This window comes from Portunus trituberculatus, unplaced genomic scaffold, assembly GCF_017591435.1.
Source record: "Portunus trituberculatus isolate SZX2019 unplaced genomic scaffold, ASM1759143v1 PGA_scaffold_202__28_contigs__length_962959, whole genome shotgun sequence".
Taxonomy (NCBI): Eukaryota; Metazoa; Arthropoda; class Malacostraca; order Decapoda; family Portunidae; genus Portunus; species Portunus trituberculatus.
In genome coordinates this window covers 460,841-483,145 of record NW_025541370.1, presented here as the reverse complement: position 1 = coordinate 483,145, position 22,305 = coordinate 460,841, and the positions used below count along the sequence as shown (strand labels likewise).

Below are 22,305 nucleotides of genomic sequence, written 5' to 3'. Positions count from 1 at the left end.
GTTTCTTTTTTTCATAAAATATTTTAAAAGCACGTAAATAAGACGTTTAAAGAAATATAGTCTTTTGCGTGCATTTCTGAGTTTTGGTGCATAAAATGCAGGAAAAACACTTTAATAACCAATTTTTGAGATATTTCAGTTCCTTAGACAAATAATGTGTAATCATGCGTTTTCTCTGCATTTTTGTGTTTTGGTGCAAAAAAAAGCTTGGCTTGTTTTCGCAGGAAAACACAAAAATGCAGGCAAAACGCATGAATACACACTATTTGTTAAAGGAACTGAAAGATGTCAAAAATGGGTTATTATGGTGTTTTCCAGTATTTTATGCACTAAAATTCAGAAATGCAGGCAAAACACTATTTTTTTAAACTTCTTATTTATGTGTTTTCAAGGTGTTTTATGAAAAAAGACTATCTCCATTGAAAATTTTTTATATTCAAGTCATTTTATATTTTTATGCTTCAAAACAATAGAATTGATGAAACAAGCCAATATAGAAAAACCAAAGTACAAGTAACAATAACGTGTTATTTTAGTAGTTTCAGCATTTTTTGCACTAAAACACAAAAATGCAGGCAAAACGCATGATAAAATACTATTTGTTTAGGGAACTGAATTATGTCAACAATGGGTTATTTTTGTGTTGTCCAGCATTTTATGCACCAAAACCAAGAAATGCTGGCAAAACACTATATTTGTTAAAAAGTCTTATTTATTTGTTTTTAAGATATTTTATGAAAAAAAAAAATCATAAAACACCTTAAAAACACATAAATAAGATGTTTTAACAAATATGGTGTTTTGCCTGCATTTCTGAGTTTTTGGTGTATAAAATGCTGGAATACACCAATATAACCCATTTTTTACATATTTCAGTTCCTTAAACAAATATTGTGTAATAATTTGTTTTCCTGCATTTCTGTGTTTTGGTAAAAAGCTGAAACTACTAAAATAACACGTTTTTCTTACTTTTACTTTCATTTCTCAATATTGGCTTGTTTTCATCAATTTTATCATTTTGAAACATAACAATGTAAAATGTAATTAATATACAAAATTTTCAATCAAGTTTTTTTATTTCATAAAACATTAAAAGCACATGAATAAGACGTTTGAAGAAATATAGTCTTTGCGTGCATTTCTGAGTTTTGGTGCATAAATGCAGGAAAACACCTTAATAACCCATTTTGACATATTTCAGTTCCTTAAACCAATAATGTGTAATCATGCATTTTGTCTGCATTTTTGTGTTTTGGTGCAAAAAAAGCTGAAGCCTATTAAAATAACTCGTCTTGGTTACTTCTACTTGCATTTCTCTATATTGGCTTGTTTTGCAGGAAAACACAAAATGCAGGCAAAACGCTTGATTACAAACTATTTGTTTAAGGAAGTGAAATATGTCATAAATGGGTTATTATGGTGTATTCCTGCATTTTATGCACTAAATCTCAAAAATGCAGGCAAAACACTATATATATTGAAACTTCTTATGTGTTTTCAAGGAGTTTTATTCAAGTCATTTTACATTTTTTTGCTTCAAAACGATAGAATTGATGAAAACAAGCCAATATAGAGAACGAAAGTAAAAGTAACAAAAACGTGTTATTTTATTAGTTTCAGCATTTTTTGCACTAAAACACAGAAATGCAGGCAAAACACATGATAAAACACTATTTGTTTAGGGAACTGAAGTATGTAAACAATGGGTTATTTTGATGTTATCCAGCATTTTATGCACCAAAACTCAGAAATGCAGGCAAAACACTATATGTCTTATTTATGTGTTTTTAAGGAGTTTTATGGAAAAAAAATAAATAAATAAATAAAAATAAATAAAATAAATAAAAAAAAACAAAACTATCGATTGAGAGTTTTGAATATTAAAGTCATTTTACATTGTTATACTTCTAAATGATAAAATTCATGAAAAGCCAATATAGAGACAACCAAAGAAAAAGTAAGGAAAACTTGTTAGTTTAGTAGTTTTCAGCTTTTTCTTCACCAAAACACAGAAATGCAGGCAAAACGCATGATTAAACAATATTTGTTTAAGGAACTGATATATGTCAAAAACGGGTTATTTTGGTGTTTTCAAGCATTTCATGCACCAAAACTCAGAAATGCAGGGAAAACACTATATTTCTTATAATGTCTTATTTATGTGTTTTTAAGGTATAAAAAAAAAAAAAAAAAAAAAAAAAAAAAAAAAAAAAAACATTCAAGCCATTTTACATTTTATGCCTCAGAACGATGAACTTGATGAAAACAAGGCAATATAGAGAAACAAAAGAAAGAGGAACAAAAAACTATTATTTTAGTAGTTTTCAGTTTTTTTTTTTGCACCAAAACATAGAAAAGCAGGCAAAACGCATGAATAACACTATTTGCTTAACGAACTGATATATGTCAACAATGGGTTATTTAGGTGTTTTCCAGCATTTTATGCACCAAAACTCAGAAATGCAGGCAAAACACTATATTTGTTGAAACGTCTTATTTATGTGTTTTCAAGGTGTTTTATGGAAAAAGACTATATCGATTGAAAATTTTTTATATTCGTCATTTCACATTTTTATACCTTAGAACGATAAAATTGATGAAAACAAGGCAATATAAAGAAACCAAAGAAAGAGGGAAAAAAGTGTTTTCAGATTTTTTCACGCACCAAAACAATGAAAAACAGGCAAAACGCATGAATAACACTATATGTTTAAAAAACTGAGAAAGATTAGTTTGTCCTGCCAGAGAAAAGGAGAGATATTAGTTTGACCTGTAAGAAATAAGTATTAATTAGACCTGTAAAAAATAATAATAATCTTACCTACACACACACACACACACGTCTGAGAGATGTAAAAATATATAGTTTCCCGCAAAGATGTATTGAGACGTGGAACAGTTTAAATGAAGTAGTGTCTGCAACGAGTGTGCATACTTTTAAAGTAAGATTGGATAAGTGTAGATATGGAGACGGGCCACACAAGCATAAATCCCAGGCTCTGTAAAACTAGAACTAGGTAAATACACACACACACACACACACACACACACACACACACACACACACACACACACACAAGATGCTTATTTTAGGCAAAAGTCAAGATAGAAGAACCATTTCCTCAACTTTTCCATCTTCATTGCGAGGTTTGCATACTTCCATCCAGCTTGTACAATACACTACCTCTGTGCGGCTGTAGTCATCAGCAGCCAGCGTTTCTGCAGTCATCTCTTCAGAACACGCACCAACACAGCCCAGACCAGTGAACGCACCTACCACGCAACCCTGGAACAACAAAAAATACCATATCAAACCACACACCCAAAAAATAAATAAAACTGAGGCTCTAGGATTGCCGCCACGGTGCGCTAACCAGGGCATTACTGGAGAAGACTAGATAATTAACATGTACCTGGAAGAGAATGGTTAGCCATGCTGCCTATCGCCTTATGCCTAACACCTAATGCCTAGCAAACCGTAATTTGTACTAGACTTTATTCCGAAGGGTTGCTCCAGCGGTGTCAGTCCCACGGTGTGACCTGTGATACAGGTACTCACCTGTAAAGAGGAGAAGGAGGGAGTTAGTGTGGTGTGCTTATCAAAGCTAGTATTTCATTATTAACGGAGATCAGTATAGGAGTCACGTGGTTCAGGTTAATGCTTAGTACTTTATTGCAGTGATAATGAGGCTTAAATAACAACCTCAACTTACCAAATCCAATGCAAGGGTGAATATAAAGCTGAACAAGCAGTTTTCTTGAGTTTTCAATTGAGTGGGATATTACTTCAAATTAGTTTATGGTAAGCATTGGAGTGGTGATTATTTGTGAATGATTGTGTGTGTTAGATTAGGTATAAGATTTTTCTTTTCCATTTCAGATTGCACATTTTTGTGTGATAGGGGTGCTAACCTGCAAGACACAATGAAGTGCATTCTTAGGTATGCTGTGACAAACTCCTTGGCTGTGCAATACAACTGCTGTGGCAAAGGAGAGAAACACAGTTTTTGCCATCTTGAAGTTGCAGGATACCATTATCAGTAAGTATAGTAGTTCAATTTGTTTGAATCTATTTATCTATTCTATTCTCTTATGCCTCACTCTCTGCAGGAGTGTCCCATAACGGGTGGCTACGGCAGAAGAGCCTCCACCTCCCTCTGTCCATACATTCTCTCCTTGCTTGTTCTAGCACTCCTTTCCCACTCAAGTAAAATGTTTGAGAGCTGTTTGTTTCATGTAACATATCAGTGATATTTATATACTGTCTTTATAATATAAGTCTTGTATAGATGGTAGTGCACACCCAAACACATTCAAACACACCTCAATATACCCAAACATACCAAAACACATCTAAACACACTCAAAACACACCCAAACTCACTTATACACACCCAAACATACCTCAATATAGCTAAACATATCAAAACACATCTAAACACACTCAAAACGCAACCAAACTCACTCATACACACCCAAACACACCTCAATATACCCAAACATACCAAAACACATGAAACACGCTCAAACCACACCCAAACACACTCATACACACCCAAACACACTCAAAACACATCCAAACACATCTGAATATACACAAACACACTCAAAACACACCCAAACAGACTCAAACACACCCAAATACACCTCAATCTACCCAAACATACCAAAACACACCCAAACACTCAAAACACACCCAAACACACCTCAATATACCCAAACATACCAAAACACATGAAACACACTCAAACACACCTGAATATATCCAAACATACCAAAACACATCTAAACACACTCAAAACACATCCAAAACACACCCCAAATGCTCCCAAGAACCCTAATACACACCAAACACACTCAAAACACCTCAAAACACACCCAAACAGACACAAAACACACCCAAATGTATCCAAACACACTCACTCACACCTCTTCCTTATGTGTGAGTCTGTAATACACTTCCTTGATCTGGGAAAAGGTGGTGATGGCGGTGGACAAAACAGGTGTGGTGTTTTTCAAGGCCGTTTTAATCTCCGTCCTTGACTTCAAATAAATCGGCGTGTTGTTTTCTGCGGACCTGCAAATGTTTGGTTAGGTTAGATTAGATTAGGTTAGGGAAAAATAAATAAATCAATCAATAAAATGACAAGGTTAGGTTAGACTGAGAGAAGAATATGACATTCAAACAACAAGATCGCATAGTAAAAAGCTGAGGAAGGGAAGATGTCTGAGAGATGTTAAAAAATAGAGTTTCCCGCAAAGATGTGTTGAGACGTGGAACAGTTTGGGTGAAGAAGTGGTGTCACCAATGAGTGTGCAGAGTTCAAAGAAAAATTGGATAAGTGTACACCTTTTAACTTTCAAATGAAAAAACCTGAACTTCAAATTAAAAAAGTTGACTTTCAAATTAAAAAAAATTAATTTTGTCTATTTCCACCATCACTGGTTTCCAACACCACCCATTTTCACCATCACCCATTTCCACTTTCACCCATTTCTGCTGATCCATTTCCACTACCACTACTCTTTTCCATTCACCCATTTTCACTGATCCAACTCCACCATCACCCATTTCCACCATCACCACCACCACCACCACCACCACCACCACCACCACCACCACCACCACCACCACCACCACCACCACCACCACCACCACCACCACCACCACCACCACCACCACCACCACCACCACCACCACCACCACCACCACCACCACCACCACCACCACCACCACCACCACCACCACCACCACCACCACCACCACCACCACCACCACCACCACCACCACCACCACCACCACCACCACCACCACCACCACCACCACCACCACCACCACCACCACCACCACCACCACCACCACCACCACCACCACCACCACCACCCACCACCACCACCACCACCACCACCACCACCACCACCACCACCACCACCACCACCCACCACCACCACCACCACCACCACCACCACCACCACCACCACCACCACCACCACCACCACCACCATCACCACTACCACCACCACCACCACCACCACCACCACCACACCACCACCACCACCACCACCACCACCACACCACCACCACACCACCACCACCACCACCACCACCACCACCACCACACCACCACCACCACCACCACACCACCACCACCATCACCACAACCACCACTATCACCACCACCACACACAACCACCACTACCACCACAACCATTGTTGAAAAGTAAGAAAAAATAAAATGAAGTCACACCACCTGCTAGTGTTTGAACATGCAGATGAGACACACATCCAAACATCACCCAAACACATCCAAACACATCCTAAACACAACCAAAGCACACTCAAAACACCCCCAAAAAACATCCCTAATCACACACCCAAATATCCCCAAATCCCCAAAACACTCAAACACCCAAAACACACCCAAACCCCACAAAACACACTCTTTCACCCCAAACACCCCAAAACCCCAAAACACACCCAAACCCCTCCAGTTTTGAAGGGATGTTTGATGATCTATTGACAGATTAACATGATATCTATCAAATCAAAAGCAGAAACACTCTTAAGAACAAACTTCCTCCTAACTGTGGACTTTGAAAACAGTGGTCGCCTAAGTTGTATTTCTAAAAGACTCCTGTTTCACTAACACTAATATTTCAATCACCCCCAAAAAACATGCCTGCCCTGCGCTTTACAAATCACAATCAGAATATACACCACAAAACACACCCAAACCACTTTAAAATGCTCAAAATCCCAAGATCCTGGAGGGCCTTGTACCAAATGTGGGCATAACATAACATAAATAATATTAAAACAAAGGGCCACCAGGGCCCATCTAGGTTATCCTGTATCAGTCGCACAGTGACCTCGTCATCAGTACTTAAAGATACACTTACAAGTACACAATACATTATATACTAATTTTAAATATTTGGCCCATTAACAGGGCTAAGTCCTGCAGCGAAATCCTCTACAATTTGTGGTCCCCATACATGGGGATCATGTCTTGTTTAACTATAGTAAATTTCTTATAAAAACTATCATGCAGCGCTATACATAATTATAAATCTAATAAATTTAAGTGCTTATCTAATCTGTTTTTAAACATTGTCAAACTAGTGCTATTTACAACCGTCTCTGGCAACGCATTCCAGAAGTCTACGACTAAAGAAATATTTTCTTATATCTAACCTGCAGCCTTGCTTTCTAATCTTCCTGCCATGATTTCTAGTCCTATTTCCCTCCTCTAAGGTAAAGAAAGATCTCACATCTATGTAGTTTGTATCTGAGAACATTTTAAATAACTCTATCATATCCCCTCTTATACATCTCCTCTCAAATGAAAACATGTTTAATTCCTTTAATCTATCTCTATACTCCAGCCACTTTAATGCTGGTATCATCCTAGTTGCTCTTCTCTGAACTGCTTCTAACATGTTGATATCCTGCCTATACAACTTGACCACATCCAAGAAGAGGGCGGTTGTGCTATGTGAAGCAACGGCTCATAAAATAAAGACTTGCATGGACAACTGCTTCTCACACAATGGTGCTCACCTCTTCAACGCTGTGCCGGACACCATCACGAACCTGCCAGGGGTCACACCGGACCTCTTCACGAAAAGGTTACACAGATGGTTGTCTACAATACCAGACGAGCCCCCAATACCAGGACACTCCAGCTCAACCGGCAACTCACTCATCACCTGGAGGGTTGACGGCAAGGCTGAACTGCCTGGCCACAGCGGAGGCCCACCTCAGCTGCGTCCATCATACCATGAAATTATACAAGACTAGCAAAAGTAAGTGAGGACATTAACCCAAAACACACTCAAAACACTATGCAACACTTCAAAATATTAACAAATAAACCCATAACTCAACTAGAAACATCTAACTACACCAAAATCATCCCCACACACTCCACACAATCGCACAGACCACTTCAAACCCTTAAAACTAATCTAAAACACCATACAACACCTCGAAATTCTCCTAACCGCACTCAGAACACACCCATACATTCAAATACCCCTCTACACCACACTCAAGATATGTAAAATATACCTAAAAACATCCAACACACACTGAAAACACCCTGCAACACTACCAAACATACTCAAAATACTTCAGGTATAACCCAAAACACAAAAATGCGTTATAAAGAACGGTAACATTAAAAAGGGGACTTACCTAAATATTGTGGCTTGGCTCCTCCTCCTCTTCCACTTCCATTTTTCCTTTCTTCTTCGTCCTCTTCCTTTTTTTCTTTCTTCTACTGCTTCCATCTACACGCCTGAGCCTAGAAACACATCAAAACACTTAGAAAACACGAGATATTAGGCAAAATATTGAGGAAGTGGAGGGAGAGTACCTATTGTAGCTTGCCTGCTCCTACACTTATTCCTCCCTTTATCCTTCCTTCCTCCTCATCCTCATTTATTTCTCTTCTTCTTCCTTCTGCTACTATTATCTACACACCTGAGCCAAGAAACACATGAAAACACGTAGAAATCACTAGATATTAGGCAAAATATCGACGAACTGGGCGGTAGGGAGGGAGGGACGCCAGCCTGGGCCATGAGTCACCACCTTGGCTGTGACGTCATCAAGAGCGCGGGAATAGTGGCGAATCGGCTGAATTACGTATATAATTTTAAAAATGACTTAAAGAAAAAACGAAGCCAAGGCCGAATGCTTACTTTTTTATGACTTATTAGATACTTTAATTAATATCCAAACCATCAAAACATCTCCTGCTTAACTAGTTTTAAAAAATGTCTAAATTAAGTATATAAAGAGTATATAAACATTTCCACTTATAACGCTGCCAAAACGTCCAGCCATTTCCACTTTATATTTCTTTCGAAAAATATTAGACAATATAAACTCTCTTCTCAGGCATCCAACACTGACCTAGAACCAGAAGTGAACGAGTGAAAGAGCATTAATGTAAAACAAAACCATTAAACTCTAAACTCATTAAAAACTCTTGTAAAGTCCAGCTATTTTCACTTGGCGAGTATTTTAACACATTGTACAGAGTCTGAGCTTTCTTTTAAGGCATTCTACAACGAGTTTGACCGTCAAACAAAACGTAAACAAATAAAATTGAAAAATAAAACTTACGTTAAACGGGACAAAACACCACTTTAAAGTCCACATATTTCACTCAATGGAATTATTTCACGCCTAAAAAAGCACAGGCAATTTCTATATACTATAAAGGCCCAGTTACACCTCGAAATAAAAGAGTTGAAATTCACAGATGGAAAATTTGGACGGTTATGGCAGCTCCTATTTAAGCTATAAAACACCACTAAACGCCACATATTTACCGAACACAGGCGCGGAACACACTTCAAACACAACGAAATGTTTAGACAAACCATAAAACACACCATGAAAGCGTAATATTATTTTTAGAGAATATATCAAAAAGTATTGGAACCCGCAGGTTGCCACGGGGGACAGGGTGGTGCTCGGGGCTGGGTTGGGGCGGGCGGGGGGGCCGGGCACGACAACATCCGCGGGCTCCATAATCCTTATGTTACATTTATTATCTCACCACAACCAAATGAAGCCCCATCTAGAAAAGTTGGCCAGGAAACATGCAATGCTAGAGTAGTGGTTCCATTCTAACACATGTTTGGCTTACGGTGAGTCAAAGAAGCAAATAATAGCTGGTAATACTGACAACTGCTCCTTATATCCATCACCTTTTCAACATTTGGGCACTGTTTTCACTCTCCTATGCAAAGAAAACCTACAAATAAGAGAGTGGCCTTAGAAATAGCTGAAATAAATGATGGTGAGGCGTTGTGGAGAGTCGTGGTGAAGAGTTGCATTGCTCTCTTGTCTCGCCGCTGGTGCTGTCGGGAATGTCATCACTTCACTTTGTGTGTGTGGGTGTATATGGGCATGTTGAGTGTGTTTATGGGGTGTATAAGCAACACCAAACACCACCACACGGCCGTCACCATAAGTTTGTTGACATGGAGCAGACGTGCACTCGGCCCATCACACTTCTTTCCTCCTTACACACTAATCCCTTATCAACACCACTGCCACACCTTACACACCTGTTCCTTGGTGCATTAATAACCTCCACCACCTCTGTCACGGCACTGTCACCTCTATACAGGCTGCAAATATAACGGCACTCCAGTGAGGTCAACCGTGTGTCTTGACGGGAAGTACCGACGCCATCTAAACCTGTGGCTTTCTAAGGGAATTCACTCTCTTCTCCTTGCCCGCTACAAATTCCAATACTACCTCCTTGTATGTGTTCACTTCTCACTCTTTCAAAATTAACACGGAATTTGGTGTGGAATATTCACTGTTATTAGGGTTTGACTTTATTTAAGGATACGAGGAGCCATTGGGAGCTTCAAAATGTCGACATTACCAAACTCACCATTCACAATACAATCAATTCCAATACTATGTCCTTGCTTGTGCTAAATTCTCACTATTTCAAAGTTATCTGGGAATTATGTGTGGAATACTCAATGTTTTATGGTTTTAATCTATTTGAAGATACAAACAATATATAAACCTAATAAAAAATACAAAAGAAATACAAAAAAAATAATACGAAACAACAAAAATAACGCAATCATTAAAAAAAACATGATAAACCGTGTGAGATAACATAAATAATATTAAAACAAAGGGCCACCAGGGCCCATCTAGGTTATCCTGTATCAGTCGCACAGCGACCTCGTCATCAGTACTTAAAGATACACTTACAAGTACACAATACATTATATACTAATTCTAAATATTTGGCCCATTAACAGGGCTAAGTCCTGCAGCGAATTCCTCTACAATCTGTGATCCCCATACATGGGGATCATGTCTTGTTTAACTATAGTAAATTTCTTATAAAAACTATCATGCAGCGCTATACATAACTATAAATCTAATAAATTGAATTACTTATCTAATCTGTTTTTTAAACATTGTCAAACTAGTGCTATTTACAACCCTCTCTGGCAATGCATTCCAGAAGTCTACCACCCTATGACTAAAGAAATATTTTCTTATATCTAACCTGCAGCCTTGCTTTCTAATCTTCCTGCCATGATTTCTAGTCCTACTTCCTCCTCTAAGGTAAAGAAAGATCTCACATCTATGTAGTTTGTATCTGAGAACATTTTAAATAACTCTATCATATCCCCTCTTATACATCTCCTCTCAAATGAAAACATGTTTAATTCCTTTAATCTATCTCTATACTCCAGCCACTTTAATGCTGGTATCATCCTAGTTGCTCTTCTCTGAACTGCTTCTAACATGTTGATATCCTGCCTATAATGGGGTGACCAGGCCTGTATGCAATACTCTAAATGGGGCCTAACATAGGAATTATATAAGCTACGCACCACTTCCTTACTTTTGTAACTAACATTTTCTATTTATAAAACCCAGGATCCTATTTGCCCTATTTCTTGCTTCTAAACATTGCTTTGACAAATTATCGACATTCAAAACTAATAAAAAGCAACACAAATAAATAAATAAATAAAAACAATACAAAATGTGTGTGGTGTGTGTACTGATAGAGTGGAAGAGAGCAGTGTGGTGTATGATGTGTGGCGACAGTGGTGTGTGTGGTGATAGTGTGGTGTGAATATTCTCAGCCTCCTTTGCATCAGAACTCGGAGGGATGTATACGGTACTACAATAACATATATTTTGTTAAATTCTCGAGGTAGATAAAAAGGCCTCAGAGATAGTACTATATACACAATATTACCATTGCAGCATTTCTCGTACATGGAAACATCACTACACCATTTGCTATTGATAGAACCACAAACGCCACCTCCGCTCGACTTACCTGAATCAACAGTCCTGTAACCTCGCATTAATGTAAAACCATCTAAAGTAAAGGCAGAGTTGGGATCTTTATCTTCTTGGAGCCAAGTCTCTGTTAAGCATATCAAAGAAGATTCTCTAAAGGACCAATCCCACCTTACAAGTCCATGTAATTCATCAATCTTGTTTCTTAACTCTTGCATTACAGAGGTGGACTCTTGCATTAGAGAGGTGGACAGAATAGTGGTGAAGGATTGAGTACTGGTTAACTCTTGCAGGACTCTTGCATTAGAGAGGTGGACAGAATAGTGGTGAAGGATTGAGAGTACTGGTTAACTCTTCCATTAGAGAGGTGGACAGAATAGTGGTGAAGGATTGAGAGTACTGGTTAACTCTTGCATTGGAGAGGTGGACAGAATAGTGGTGAAGGATTGAGAGTACTGGTTAACTCTTGCATTAGAGAGGTGGACAGAATAGTGGTGAAGGATTGAGAGTACTGGTTAACTCTTGCATTAGAGAGGTGGACAGAATAGTGGTGAAGGATTGAGAGTACTGGTTAACTCTTGCATTAGAGAGGTGGACAGAATAGTGGTGAAGGATTGAGAGTACTGGTTAACTCTTGCATTGAAGAGGTGGACAGAATAGTGGTGAAGGATTGAGAGTACTGGTTAACTCTTGCATTGGAGAGATGGACAGAATAGTGGTGAAGGATTGAGAGTACTGGTTAACTCTTGCATTAGAGGTGGATAGAATAGTGGTGAAGGATTGAGAGTACTGGTTAACTCTTACATTAGAGAGATGGACAGAATAGTGGTGAAGGATTGATAGTACTGGTTAACTCTTGCATTGCACAGATGGACAGAATAGTGGTGAAGGATTGAGAGTACTGGTTAAACTGCGTACATTACTGGTTGCCAGTTACCTTATTTCACACCAACGCCACCTATAACCGTAAGCAAACAAGTCTCAAACCGCGTGCTTTCAAACTCGTCTCAGTGCTACCACTGCCTGGTTGTGGTATTTCATATCGTATTCAGGGTGATCTGATGACACGCTCACCACATGTATTGACTTCCAACTCTGCTTAATTAGGTACCCCTACTCCTATCAACTCTTCTTTCTGCTATTAGAGGTCACTGTAGGCATGTATATACTAGATATTTAACAAATACTATCACAAAAAATAACCACCAACACTAGGAGGGAATAATAAATTCTTAGCTGCATATAATAGTATATGAGATCCTATTTTCACTATAGAAAGAATCGCTTATTGTTCCAAGTCAAGAAAATGTTCACTTCATACAAAGGCTTATAACATCAGTAAAGAAGTCAAACTATCTAATATACACATGCCCAAAGGTACATACACAGTATGTGTGTATGTACCTTTTTGTAGTGTGTTGAGTCAACACTTATAATAAAGGTAGCAGAAAAACAATGGTTCATTTGTGTTTTTATTTCATGTTTAGTATCTAAATATGATATTTAAACAATAATGAATACTTCAATGTATTAATCATGCTGTGTCTCATCATAATTGTTATCATTGTTCTAAAAATGTTGAAGACAAAACTATAAGTCAGGGTACTCTAGTCTCTCAATCCTAATGATGATCAAAACTGTAAGGGAAACTGTGTCTTACATGATAAAGGCAACACACACAAACAAACAAAGGGCTCTCACAAAATAATAACAAGGTGGGAGGCCCAACTTAGTTTGAAATGTGTCTTAACCCTTAATTCTCTTCCAAAGGGATTACTTTGAAAAAAAGTGAAAAAGTTAAGCAGTGAAAAATTGACATTTGAGTAATTATCAGGATAATGGGTAGGAATGACGTGTAGGAGGGGCTTACTTTCACAGAACAGAAAATACTTGAGTCACTAATGATTATAATGGAACACATGCAGCATGTTGAGTGAATTTCAGTTTTTTGAAGCATACACAATAAATGTAACATGCAAAAGAAGTAAGGTATATATAGAGAAAAGTCAATTGGTGTACATGCAGACAAAAGCTACATAGTTGATCACATCAAGTACTATGCAAGATGCCACAACAGAGCATACACCATTACCACAGACCTCAGACATTATTAGCATTATATATCAGCGTTCAAACTAACACAATAAGCATATCACCATTCAAAGTTACAAAATAAAAGATGCATGTTTAAGCACCTAGAAGCAGGTGGGGTGGTTTTGTGGGAATACCCACGTGTTTGTAAGCCCTAGCTACACCCAAAATATCACTAAAGACTATGTATGGAAAGCAGAGACATCACACAAGCAAGTCAAATATACATTAAGCATTTTAACACATAGCTAGGTATCCTACATCAATGCAAACAAACATGTTTCAATTCATGAAAACCAGTTAGACTGGCAATAAAGTATATTTGGTCAAGGATATGAATATAATCAGTGAGGCAAAGCAAAAACAATGTCAAGCAAAGCAATACAAGTGTAATAGGAAAACTTAAAGGTAATAACATTCACTTCTCATGCACAAAACTGTACTACAACACAATAAGCACACTTTAGTATTGGTTCAACCTAAATCAAGCAAACACCACCATAGATACAACATACCACTAATTGTTAGCTTGAAAAAAAGTATTCATGCACCACACACTAACAAACGAGGACTTAACAATAAGCATTCTATACACAAAATAGATGACATACCTTTTCCTTCACAGGCCATATTGAAGCTGAAATCAATACAATATCATAACAATATACAGTAAGTCCTCGTTATACGGTACATATGCATTCCTGAAAACCTTAGCGTAAATCAAAATTACCGTATACCGAACCCATTACAACATGTAATAGTAAGGAATGCGTTCCAGCACGTCAAAAGTCACCCATACACAAATTAAAGCTACACGACTTTCTTTGCAGACGACACAAAACTTTTGAAGAAAGTTGGCTCGCACGATGATGGTGGAACTCTACAGCAGGACTTAGATAGACTATGGGAATGGAGGAAAAGATGGGAGATGGAATTCAACATTAACAAATGTAGCACAATGGAATTTGGGAAGAGCAAAAATAGGATAATAAGACAATACAAACTTGGAGAAGAGAAGATTAAGAAGGTGGAAAGTGAAAAGGACCTGGGAGTTCTCATAACAAAGGAAATGTCCCCCAATAAACATATCAATCAAATTGTTGGTGAGACCTACAACTTACTGAGAAATATTACAATTGCATTCACATATATTGATGAAGATATGGTGAAAAGTTATTGGCATCCTTGATCAGACCACGACTGGAGTATGCAGCAGTACTGTGGTCACCTCACACCAGGAAGAATATCACCAAAATTGAAAGGCTACAAAGAGCGGCCACCAAACTGGCCCCAACCTTGTCGGCTCTTACGTATGAAAAGAGACTGGACTGACCAACACTGGAGCAGAGAAGAGAAAGAGCCACCTGTTGACCATCTACAGAATAATGAATAATATGGAGCTTCCTGATAGGATGGACCTGCTCAAGAGGGACACAAGGGACACAAGAGGACATGGACTAAAACTCACAAAAGACAACTACGGAAGAGACTTCAAGAAAAACAGCTTACCCCATACAGTGATAGATATATGGAACGGACTGGACAGAGAGGTGGTGTGTGCAAAGTCCACCACCACCACCACTTCAACACAAAATTAGACACTGTGAGATACAGAGATGCGACAACACCACCATAGGCTTCCCCTCCCGTAAAATACAACTAGGTAAATACACACACACACACACACACACACACAAAGAACACACACAATAACACACAAACACACACAACACAGAAGAAAGTACAGAGGGCTGAACAAAATGGTGCCTGACTTAAGAGATTTGACTTATGAAGACAGACTGAAAAGAATGCAACTTAGACAAAAAACAGAAGAGAAAGGAGACCTGATAAAGTGAATATACAGAGTGAGGAAAAGTGATGGAGCATGGAAAAAATGGAAAGGGAGGTCTGTCAAAAGGATGTGGAATGAAAGAATAGATCAAAGATCATAGAAAAATAGCTGAGAAAGTGGTGAAGGTATTATCAAATGAGAGATGTGAAAAATGGTGATAGGTGTGGAGGAGGATAAGACATAGAAAATGGAGAGAGAAAAAACATAAAAAAGGATAAATAATAGTTAATGTGGTGCAAGAGGAGGAAAAGACCTGGTCAAGAAATAGAGGATATAGAATTGGAAAGTTCACAAGAGAAAGGCCAATAAGAATGACTTAAGTCACAAGAGGATGTAGATGAATTGGTGGAGAAGTCATGGAGCTAGCCCAGCAGGAAACAACAAGGAAGATTTGGTTGAGAAGAGATCTCGGTGAGGGAAAGAGAAATGTTAAATGACACAGAAAGGAGGCTTTGAAAAAAATGAAGAGAGGACAGAAGAAGAGAAGAAAGAGTTTTCTGGAGAATCTTGGATATGAGACTGAGGAAGTGGTTCCCAGAAAAGTACAGCAAGAAAGGACTAAAGAAACTTACATATGAGCGAAATGTAATGTATTCCAACATAAATGGAGTGATATCGGGATTTTAGAACTCAACGATTACTTGAGGACAAGAACCCAGATATTGTGGGTCTTACTGAAACAAAACTGAGAGAGGAGAAGACCTGATGAAGGTTGGAGAAGGAAATATAACGTTTGGAAAAGAAATAGAGTAGGTAAGATGGGAGGAGGAGTGATGTTGCTGGTTAAAAAGATATAAAGGTGGATCAAGTGAAAAAGGTATGGGAAAGGCAGAAGTGCTAAAGATCAGAGCAGAAACTAATGAAGGAAAAAGAGGCACTACATAGTGGTGTACGTACCACCTAAGACAAATGCATGGTCAGTACAGGAATATGAAGAAATGATAAGTGATACAGGAACATGTCTGGAAGAAATGTTGGGTGGCTGTGAACGAACTATAATGATGGGAGATTTTAATTGTAAAGAGGTGTGTTGGGAGGACTGGTCAATGGAAGGATCAGAGACAACATGGGAAATACACTATTGACACTGGCAATGGAAAATGTGTTAACTCAGTGGGTCAAAGAAGATACTAGGTTTGGAGGAGAGGGAGCATCGTCAAGACTGGACTTGGTCTTTAGTACAGAGCCAATGGTCATTGAGGAGATGAGGGTGGAGTGCCCTTTAGCAAAGAGTGATCATGCAGTTTTGGAGTTCAAGGTGATAGACGAAGAGAAATCTAGAAGAAATGAAGAATATAAAGTGGGAAGATGGAATTATGCCAAGACAGATTTTGGAAACCTAAAGAAATTCTTTCAAGAGACAAATTGGATGAAATTCAAGAGTGCTAAGGAGCAAATGAAAAGTGGAAGGAATTTATAAAAATATACAAAGAAGGTGAGAAAAATTTGTACCAATAAGACAACATAGAGAAGTTGGAAAGCAGGACTGGTTTAACGATAGATGTGAAAAGGCTAGAACAAGAAAAGAGGATGCATGGAAGAGGTGGAGAAGGAAAAGACGGATTAAGCAGTGGGAAAGTTACAAAAGAGCAAGAAATGAATATGTGTTGATTAGAAGAGAAGAAAGAAAGAAACAAGAAAAGGATATAATTGATAAATGTAAAGACCAACCAAGGCTTTTTACAGACATGTGAACAACAACATCAAAAATAGAGAAAGTATTGAAAGTTTAGAAGTAAATGGAGTATACAGTGAAGATCCCAGGAAATGGCAGAGGCTATGAATGGATGCTTTCGGAAGGTATTCACAAAGGAGACTGCTTTTGACAAACCACTGGTAATGGAACAGAAAGGGATTATGAAGGAGTTTCAAGTAACTGTGGAGGAGATCAAGAACATGATGGGGAGTTTAGAAGTGAGAAAAGCTGTGGGACCTGATGGGGTATCAGGATGGATTTTAAGAGAATGCAGGAGCAATTGGCAGAAAAAGTTTGTGAAGTAATTGATGCCTCATTAAGGGAAGGTGTAGTGCCCCAAGACTGGAAAAGAGCTAACATTGTCCCAATCTATAAATCAGGTAACAAGAGAGACCCATTGAACTATAGACCAGTGTCACTTACAAGTGTGGTAGCTAAGATGTGTGAGAGGGTGGTGAAGAATAGATGGACAGACTTCTTGGAGAAAAATGACATACTTTGTGAGTGTCAATTTGGTTTTAGAAAAGGGCGTTCATGCACGACAAACCTGATATGTTACTATTCGAGGGTGATAGATGTAATACAGGAAAGAGATGGTTGGGCTGATGGAATATATCTGGATTTAAAAAAGGCCTTTGATAAGGTACCACACCAGAGACTGATCTGGAAACTTGAAATGGTAGGAGGAGTGCATGGCAGTTTACTAAAATGGATGGAAGACTTTTTGGTAGGAAGAGAAATGAGAACAATAATTAAGGACAGACCATCAGAATGGGGATTGGTGGAGAGTGGAGTTCCACAGGGATCAGTGTTGGCACCAGTAATGTTCGCAGTCTACATAAATGACATGGTGGATGGGGTGTCCAGTTATGTGAGCCTATTTGCAGACGATGCAAAATTGTTAAGAAAAGTGAGATGTGACAAAGATTGCGAACTACTCCAGGAAGACTTGGACAGAATATGGAAATGGAGCTGTACATGGCAAATGGAGTTCAACACGACAAAATGCAAGAAAATAGAGTTTGGCAAGAGTGAAAGAAGAATCAGGAGTATGTACAAGATAGGAAATGAAGACATAAAACCAGTCATGAAGAAAAAGACCTTGGGGTGACAATTACCAATGACCTATCGCCAGAGAGACATATAAACAAAATAATTGGAGAAGTATTGAACTTATTGAGGAACATAAGAGTGGCGTTCGTATATTTAGATGAAGAAATGATGAAGAAAATAATTACTGCAATGATAAGACCGAGGCTTGAATATGCAACAATACAGTGGGCTCCGAACTTAAAGAAACACATAAGGAAACTAGAGAAAGTACAGAGGGCTGCAACAAAAATGGTGCCTGACTTAAGAGATTTGACTTATGAAGACAGACTGAAAAGAATGCAACTTCCAACCCTGGAAAACAGAAGAGAAAGGGAGACCTGATAGCAATATACAGAGTGATGATTGGCATGGAAAAAATGGATAGGGAAGATCTGTGTATGTGGAATGAAAGAATGTCGAGAGGGCATGGGAAAAAACTAAAATGGCCACTTATAGGAGAGATGTGAAAAATATAGCTTCCCTCATAGAAGGGTGGAAGCATGGAATAGTTTAGACGTGGAAGTGGTCAACGCAAGGAATATTCATGATTTTAAGAAAAAGCTGGACATTAATAGATATGGAGACGGGACAACACGAGCATAGCTCTTTTCCCGTATGTTACAATTAGGTAAATACAATTAGGTAAATACACACACACACACACACACACACCAATTTGGGAAATAATTACAAGTTCACTAAATGAAGTGAAAGTTCCACTAGAATGGAAGACAGCCAAGGTAATACCGATATTTAAAGGACGAAAGGCAACTGAACCACTAAACTACAGACCAGCGTCGGACAGGACGGTCATGTGTATCAAACTTATTAAGCTTCTACTCGAGAGTTACAGAAGGACTGGAAAGCAGAGACGGATGGTGGACACAGTATACCTGGACATGAAAAAGGCTTTTGATAAGTCCCTCATGAAAGATTACTTTAGAAACTAGAGAACATAGGAGGATTGCAAGGAACCTTATCAGAATGGATAAGGGATTATTTGAAGGACAGGGAAATGAGAACTGTGATCAGAGATACATACTCAACTTGGGGTTAAGTAACCAGCAGAGTGCAACAAGGGTCAGTCTAAGCCCCCATTATGTTCCAGATTTATGTAAACGACATTCACAATGGGGTAAACAGTTATATTAATCTATTTGCTGATGATGCAAAGCTGCTAAGAGTTATCAAAACTAGGGAGGACGTTTTGCTGTTACAACAGGAAGATATAAACAAGATCTATGAATGGAGCAGGAAGTGGAAATTGGAGTTTAATGCCAAGAAATGTCACGTAATGGAACTAAGAAAGAGTAAGACAAGACCAGTATGGAACTACCTGATGGATAAGGAACAAATAATGAAGACTAAAGAGGAAAAAGATCTGGGAGTGATTATACAGGAAAATCTGAACCCAAAAAACACATAAGCAAGATATTTGGATTATCATGTAAAATGTTGACAAATATAAGAATGACATTTCAATTCATGGACAAAGATATGATGAAAAAAATCATCACAAGCATGATACGCCCAAGGCTGGAATATGCAGCTGTGGTGTGGTCTCCACGAGTTCTGAAAAGGATATAAGAAGATTAGAACAGATACAGAAGATTGCTAAAAAGATGGTGTCAGAACTAAAGGATCTAATATACAAAGAATGGTTGAAGGAAATGTGACTGCCGACCTTACAAGATAGAAGAGAATGAGACGACCTAATAACAATGTACAAGATAGTCAATGGCATTGAAAAAAATAGGCAAGGAAGACCTGGTGCTGGTGATGGCGGTGGACAAAACGGGTGTGGTGACTTCAAATAAATCGGCGTGTTGTTTTCTGCGGACCTGCAAATATTTGGTTAGGTTAGATTACGTTAGTTAAAAATAAATAAATAAATAAATAAAATTACAAGGTTAGGTTAGATTGAAAGAAGAATATGACATTCAAACAACAATTTTTTATATTCAAGTAATTTTACATTTTTATGCCTCAGAACGATAAAATTGATGAAAGCAAGGCAATATAGAGAAACCAAAGAAAGAGGAAAAAAAAATGGTTTTAATACTTTTCAGTGTTTTTTGCACCAATACACAAAAAAGCAGGAAAACGCATGAATAACACTATTTGTTTAAATAAGTTAAATATGTCAAAAATGACTTATTTTGGGTTTTTTCAATATTTTACACCCCAAAACTCAGAAATGCTGGCAAAACACTATATATGTTCAAATGTCTTATTTATGTGTTTTTAAGGTGTTTTATGAAAAAATTATTAAAAAATAGTTTTTTTTATAAAACACCTTAAAAAACACATAAATAAGACATTTTAAGAAATATATTGTTTTGCCAGCATATTCGAGTTTTGGTGTACAAAATGCTCGAAAACACCTTAATAACCCATTTTGACACATTTCAGTTCCTTAAACAAATAGTGTGTAATCATGTCTTTGACTGCATTTTGTGTTTTGGTGCAAAAAAAGCTGAACACTATTAAAATAACTCGTTTTGGTTACTTTTACTTGCATTTCTCTATATTGGCTTGTTTTCGAACCAAAACACAAAATGCACGCAAAACGCATGATTACACATTATTGTTTAAAGAACTCAAATATGTCAAAAATGGGTTATTATATTGTTTTCCAGCATTTTATGCACTAAAACTCTGAAACGCAGGCAAAACACTATATTCATTGAAACTACTATTTATGTGTTTTTAAGGTGTTTTATGGAAAAAAAAAAAAAAAAAAAATCTCAATTGAAAGTTTTGCATATTCAAGTCATTTTACTTCAAAACGATAAAATTCATGAAAAGCTAATATAGAGACAACCAAAGAAAAAGTAAGAAAAACTTGTTAGTTTAGTAGTTTAAAGCTTTTTTCTTCACTAAAACACAGAAATGCAGGCAAAACGCATGATTAAACAATATTTGTTTAAGGAACTGAAAAGTCAAAAATGGGTTATTTTGGTGTTTTCCAGCATTTTATGCATCAAAACTCAGAAATGCAGGAAAACACTATATTTACACACTATTTGTTAAAGGAACTGAAATATGTCAAAAATGGGTTATTATGGTGTTTTCCAGCATTTTATGCACCAAAACTCAGAAATGCAGGCAAAACAAAATTTGCAGTTTTTCAAAAAAAAAAAAAGATTTGAAAATTTTTATATTCAAGTCATTTTACATTTTATGCAAAAACGATAGAATTGATGAAAACAAGCCAATATAGAGAAACCAAAGTAAAAGTAACAAAAACGTGTTATTTTAGTAGTTTCAGCATTTTTGCACTAAAACACAGAAATGCAGGCAAAACGCATGATAAAACACTATTTGTTTAAGGAACTGAATTATGTCAACAATGGGTTATTTTGATGTTTTCCAGCATTTTATGCACCAAAACTAAGAAATGCAGGCAAAACACTATATGTCTTATTTATGTGTTTTAAGGTGTTTTATGGAAAAAAAAAAAAAAAATAAAAAAATAAAATAAATAAAAAAAACTATCGATTGAGAGTTTTGTATATTCAAGTCATTTTACATTGTTATGCTTCAAAACGATAAAATTCATGAAAAGCCAATATAGAGACAACCAAAGAAAAAGTAAGAAAAACTTGTTAGTTTAGTAGTTTTCAGCTTTTTTTCACCAAAACTCAGAAATGCAGGCAAAACGCATGATTAAACAATATTTGTTTTAGGAACTGAAATATGTCAAAAACGGGTTATTTTGGTGTTTTCCAGCATTTTATGCACCAAAACTCAGAAATGCAG

The 22,305-nt window shown here is 37.3% G+C and overlaps 2 protein-coding genes across 6 annotated transcripts in view; both read right to left on the bottom strand.

Annotated features, from left to right (window-relative positions):
- Nucleotides 1-3,100: 3,100 nt before the first annotated feature.
- LOC123500318 lies at nucleotides 3,101-8,259 on the bottom strand. 5 transcript variants are annotated; one of them, XM_045249020.1, is made up of 4 exons: nucleotides 8,198-8,257; nucleotides 7,562-7,765; nucleotides 4,930-5,077; nucleotides 3,101-3,286 (listed from the first exon to the last, which is right to left on the bottom strand). In XM_045249020.1, the coding sequence occupies exons 2-4, from the start codon at nucleotides 7,705-7,707 to the stop codon at nucleotides 3,101-3,103; spliced, it is 480 nt and encodes a 159-aa protein (XP_045104955.1). In that variant the 5' UTR covers nucleotides 7,708-7,765; nucleotides 8,198-8,257. The 5 variants fall into 5 exon arrangements, 3 of the variants coding, with proteins under 3 accessions (XP_045104955.1, XP_045104954.1, XP_045104956.1); XM_045249019.1 differs by having other exon boundaries at nucleotides 7,562-7,797; nucleotides 8,198-8,252; XR_006673246.1 differs by having other exon boundaries at nucleotides 3,134-3,286; nucleotides 4,924-5,077; nucleotides 7,562-7,797; nucleotides 8,198-8,252.
- A 2,205-nt stretch (nucleotides 8,260-10,464) lies between these two features.
- The window catches only part of LOC123500298, a 99,098-nt gene continuing 87,257 nt past the window's right edge, over nucleotides 10,465-22,305 (bottom strand). Inside the window, exons 5-8 of the mRNA XM_045248984.1 lie at nucleotides 20,311-20,384; nucleotides 20,074-20,115; nucleotides 11,850-11,965; nucleotides 10,465-10,490 (exon numbers count right to left, since the gene is read on the bottom strand). Coding sequence (XP_045104919.1) covers nucleotides 10,465-10,490; nucleotides 11,850-11,965; nucleotides 20,074-20,115; nucleotides 20,311-20,384 — 258 coding nt within the window. The remainder of the gene's footprint in view (nucleotides 10,491-11,849; nucleotides 11,966-20,073; nucleotides 20,116-20,310; nucleotides 20,385-22,305) is intronic.

What these genes read in the sequence shown, in the direction of transcription:
- LOC123500318 (XM_045249020.1), bottom strand. Translation starts at nt 7,707, where the DNA reads ATGAGTGAGTTGCCGGTTGAGCTGGAGTGTCCTGGTATTGGGGGCTCG. An exon ending in TCCGGCACAGCGTTGAAGAG is followed by an intron (nt 5,078 to 7,561) that starts GTGAGCACCATT and finishes AAACATTTGCAG; the next exon opens with GTCCGCAGAAAACAACACGC. An exon ending in GACTCACACATAAGGAAGAG is followed by an intron (nt 3,287 to 4,929) that starts GTGTGAGTGAGT and finishes TTGTTGTTCCAG; the next exon opens with GGTTGCGTGGTAGGTGCGTT.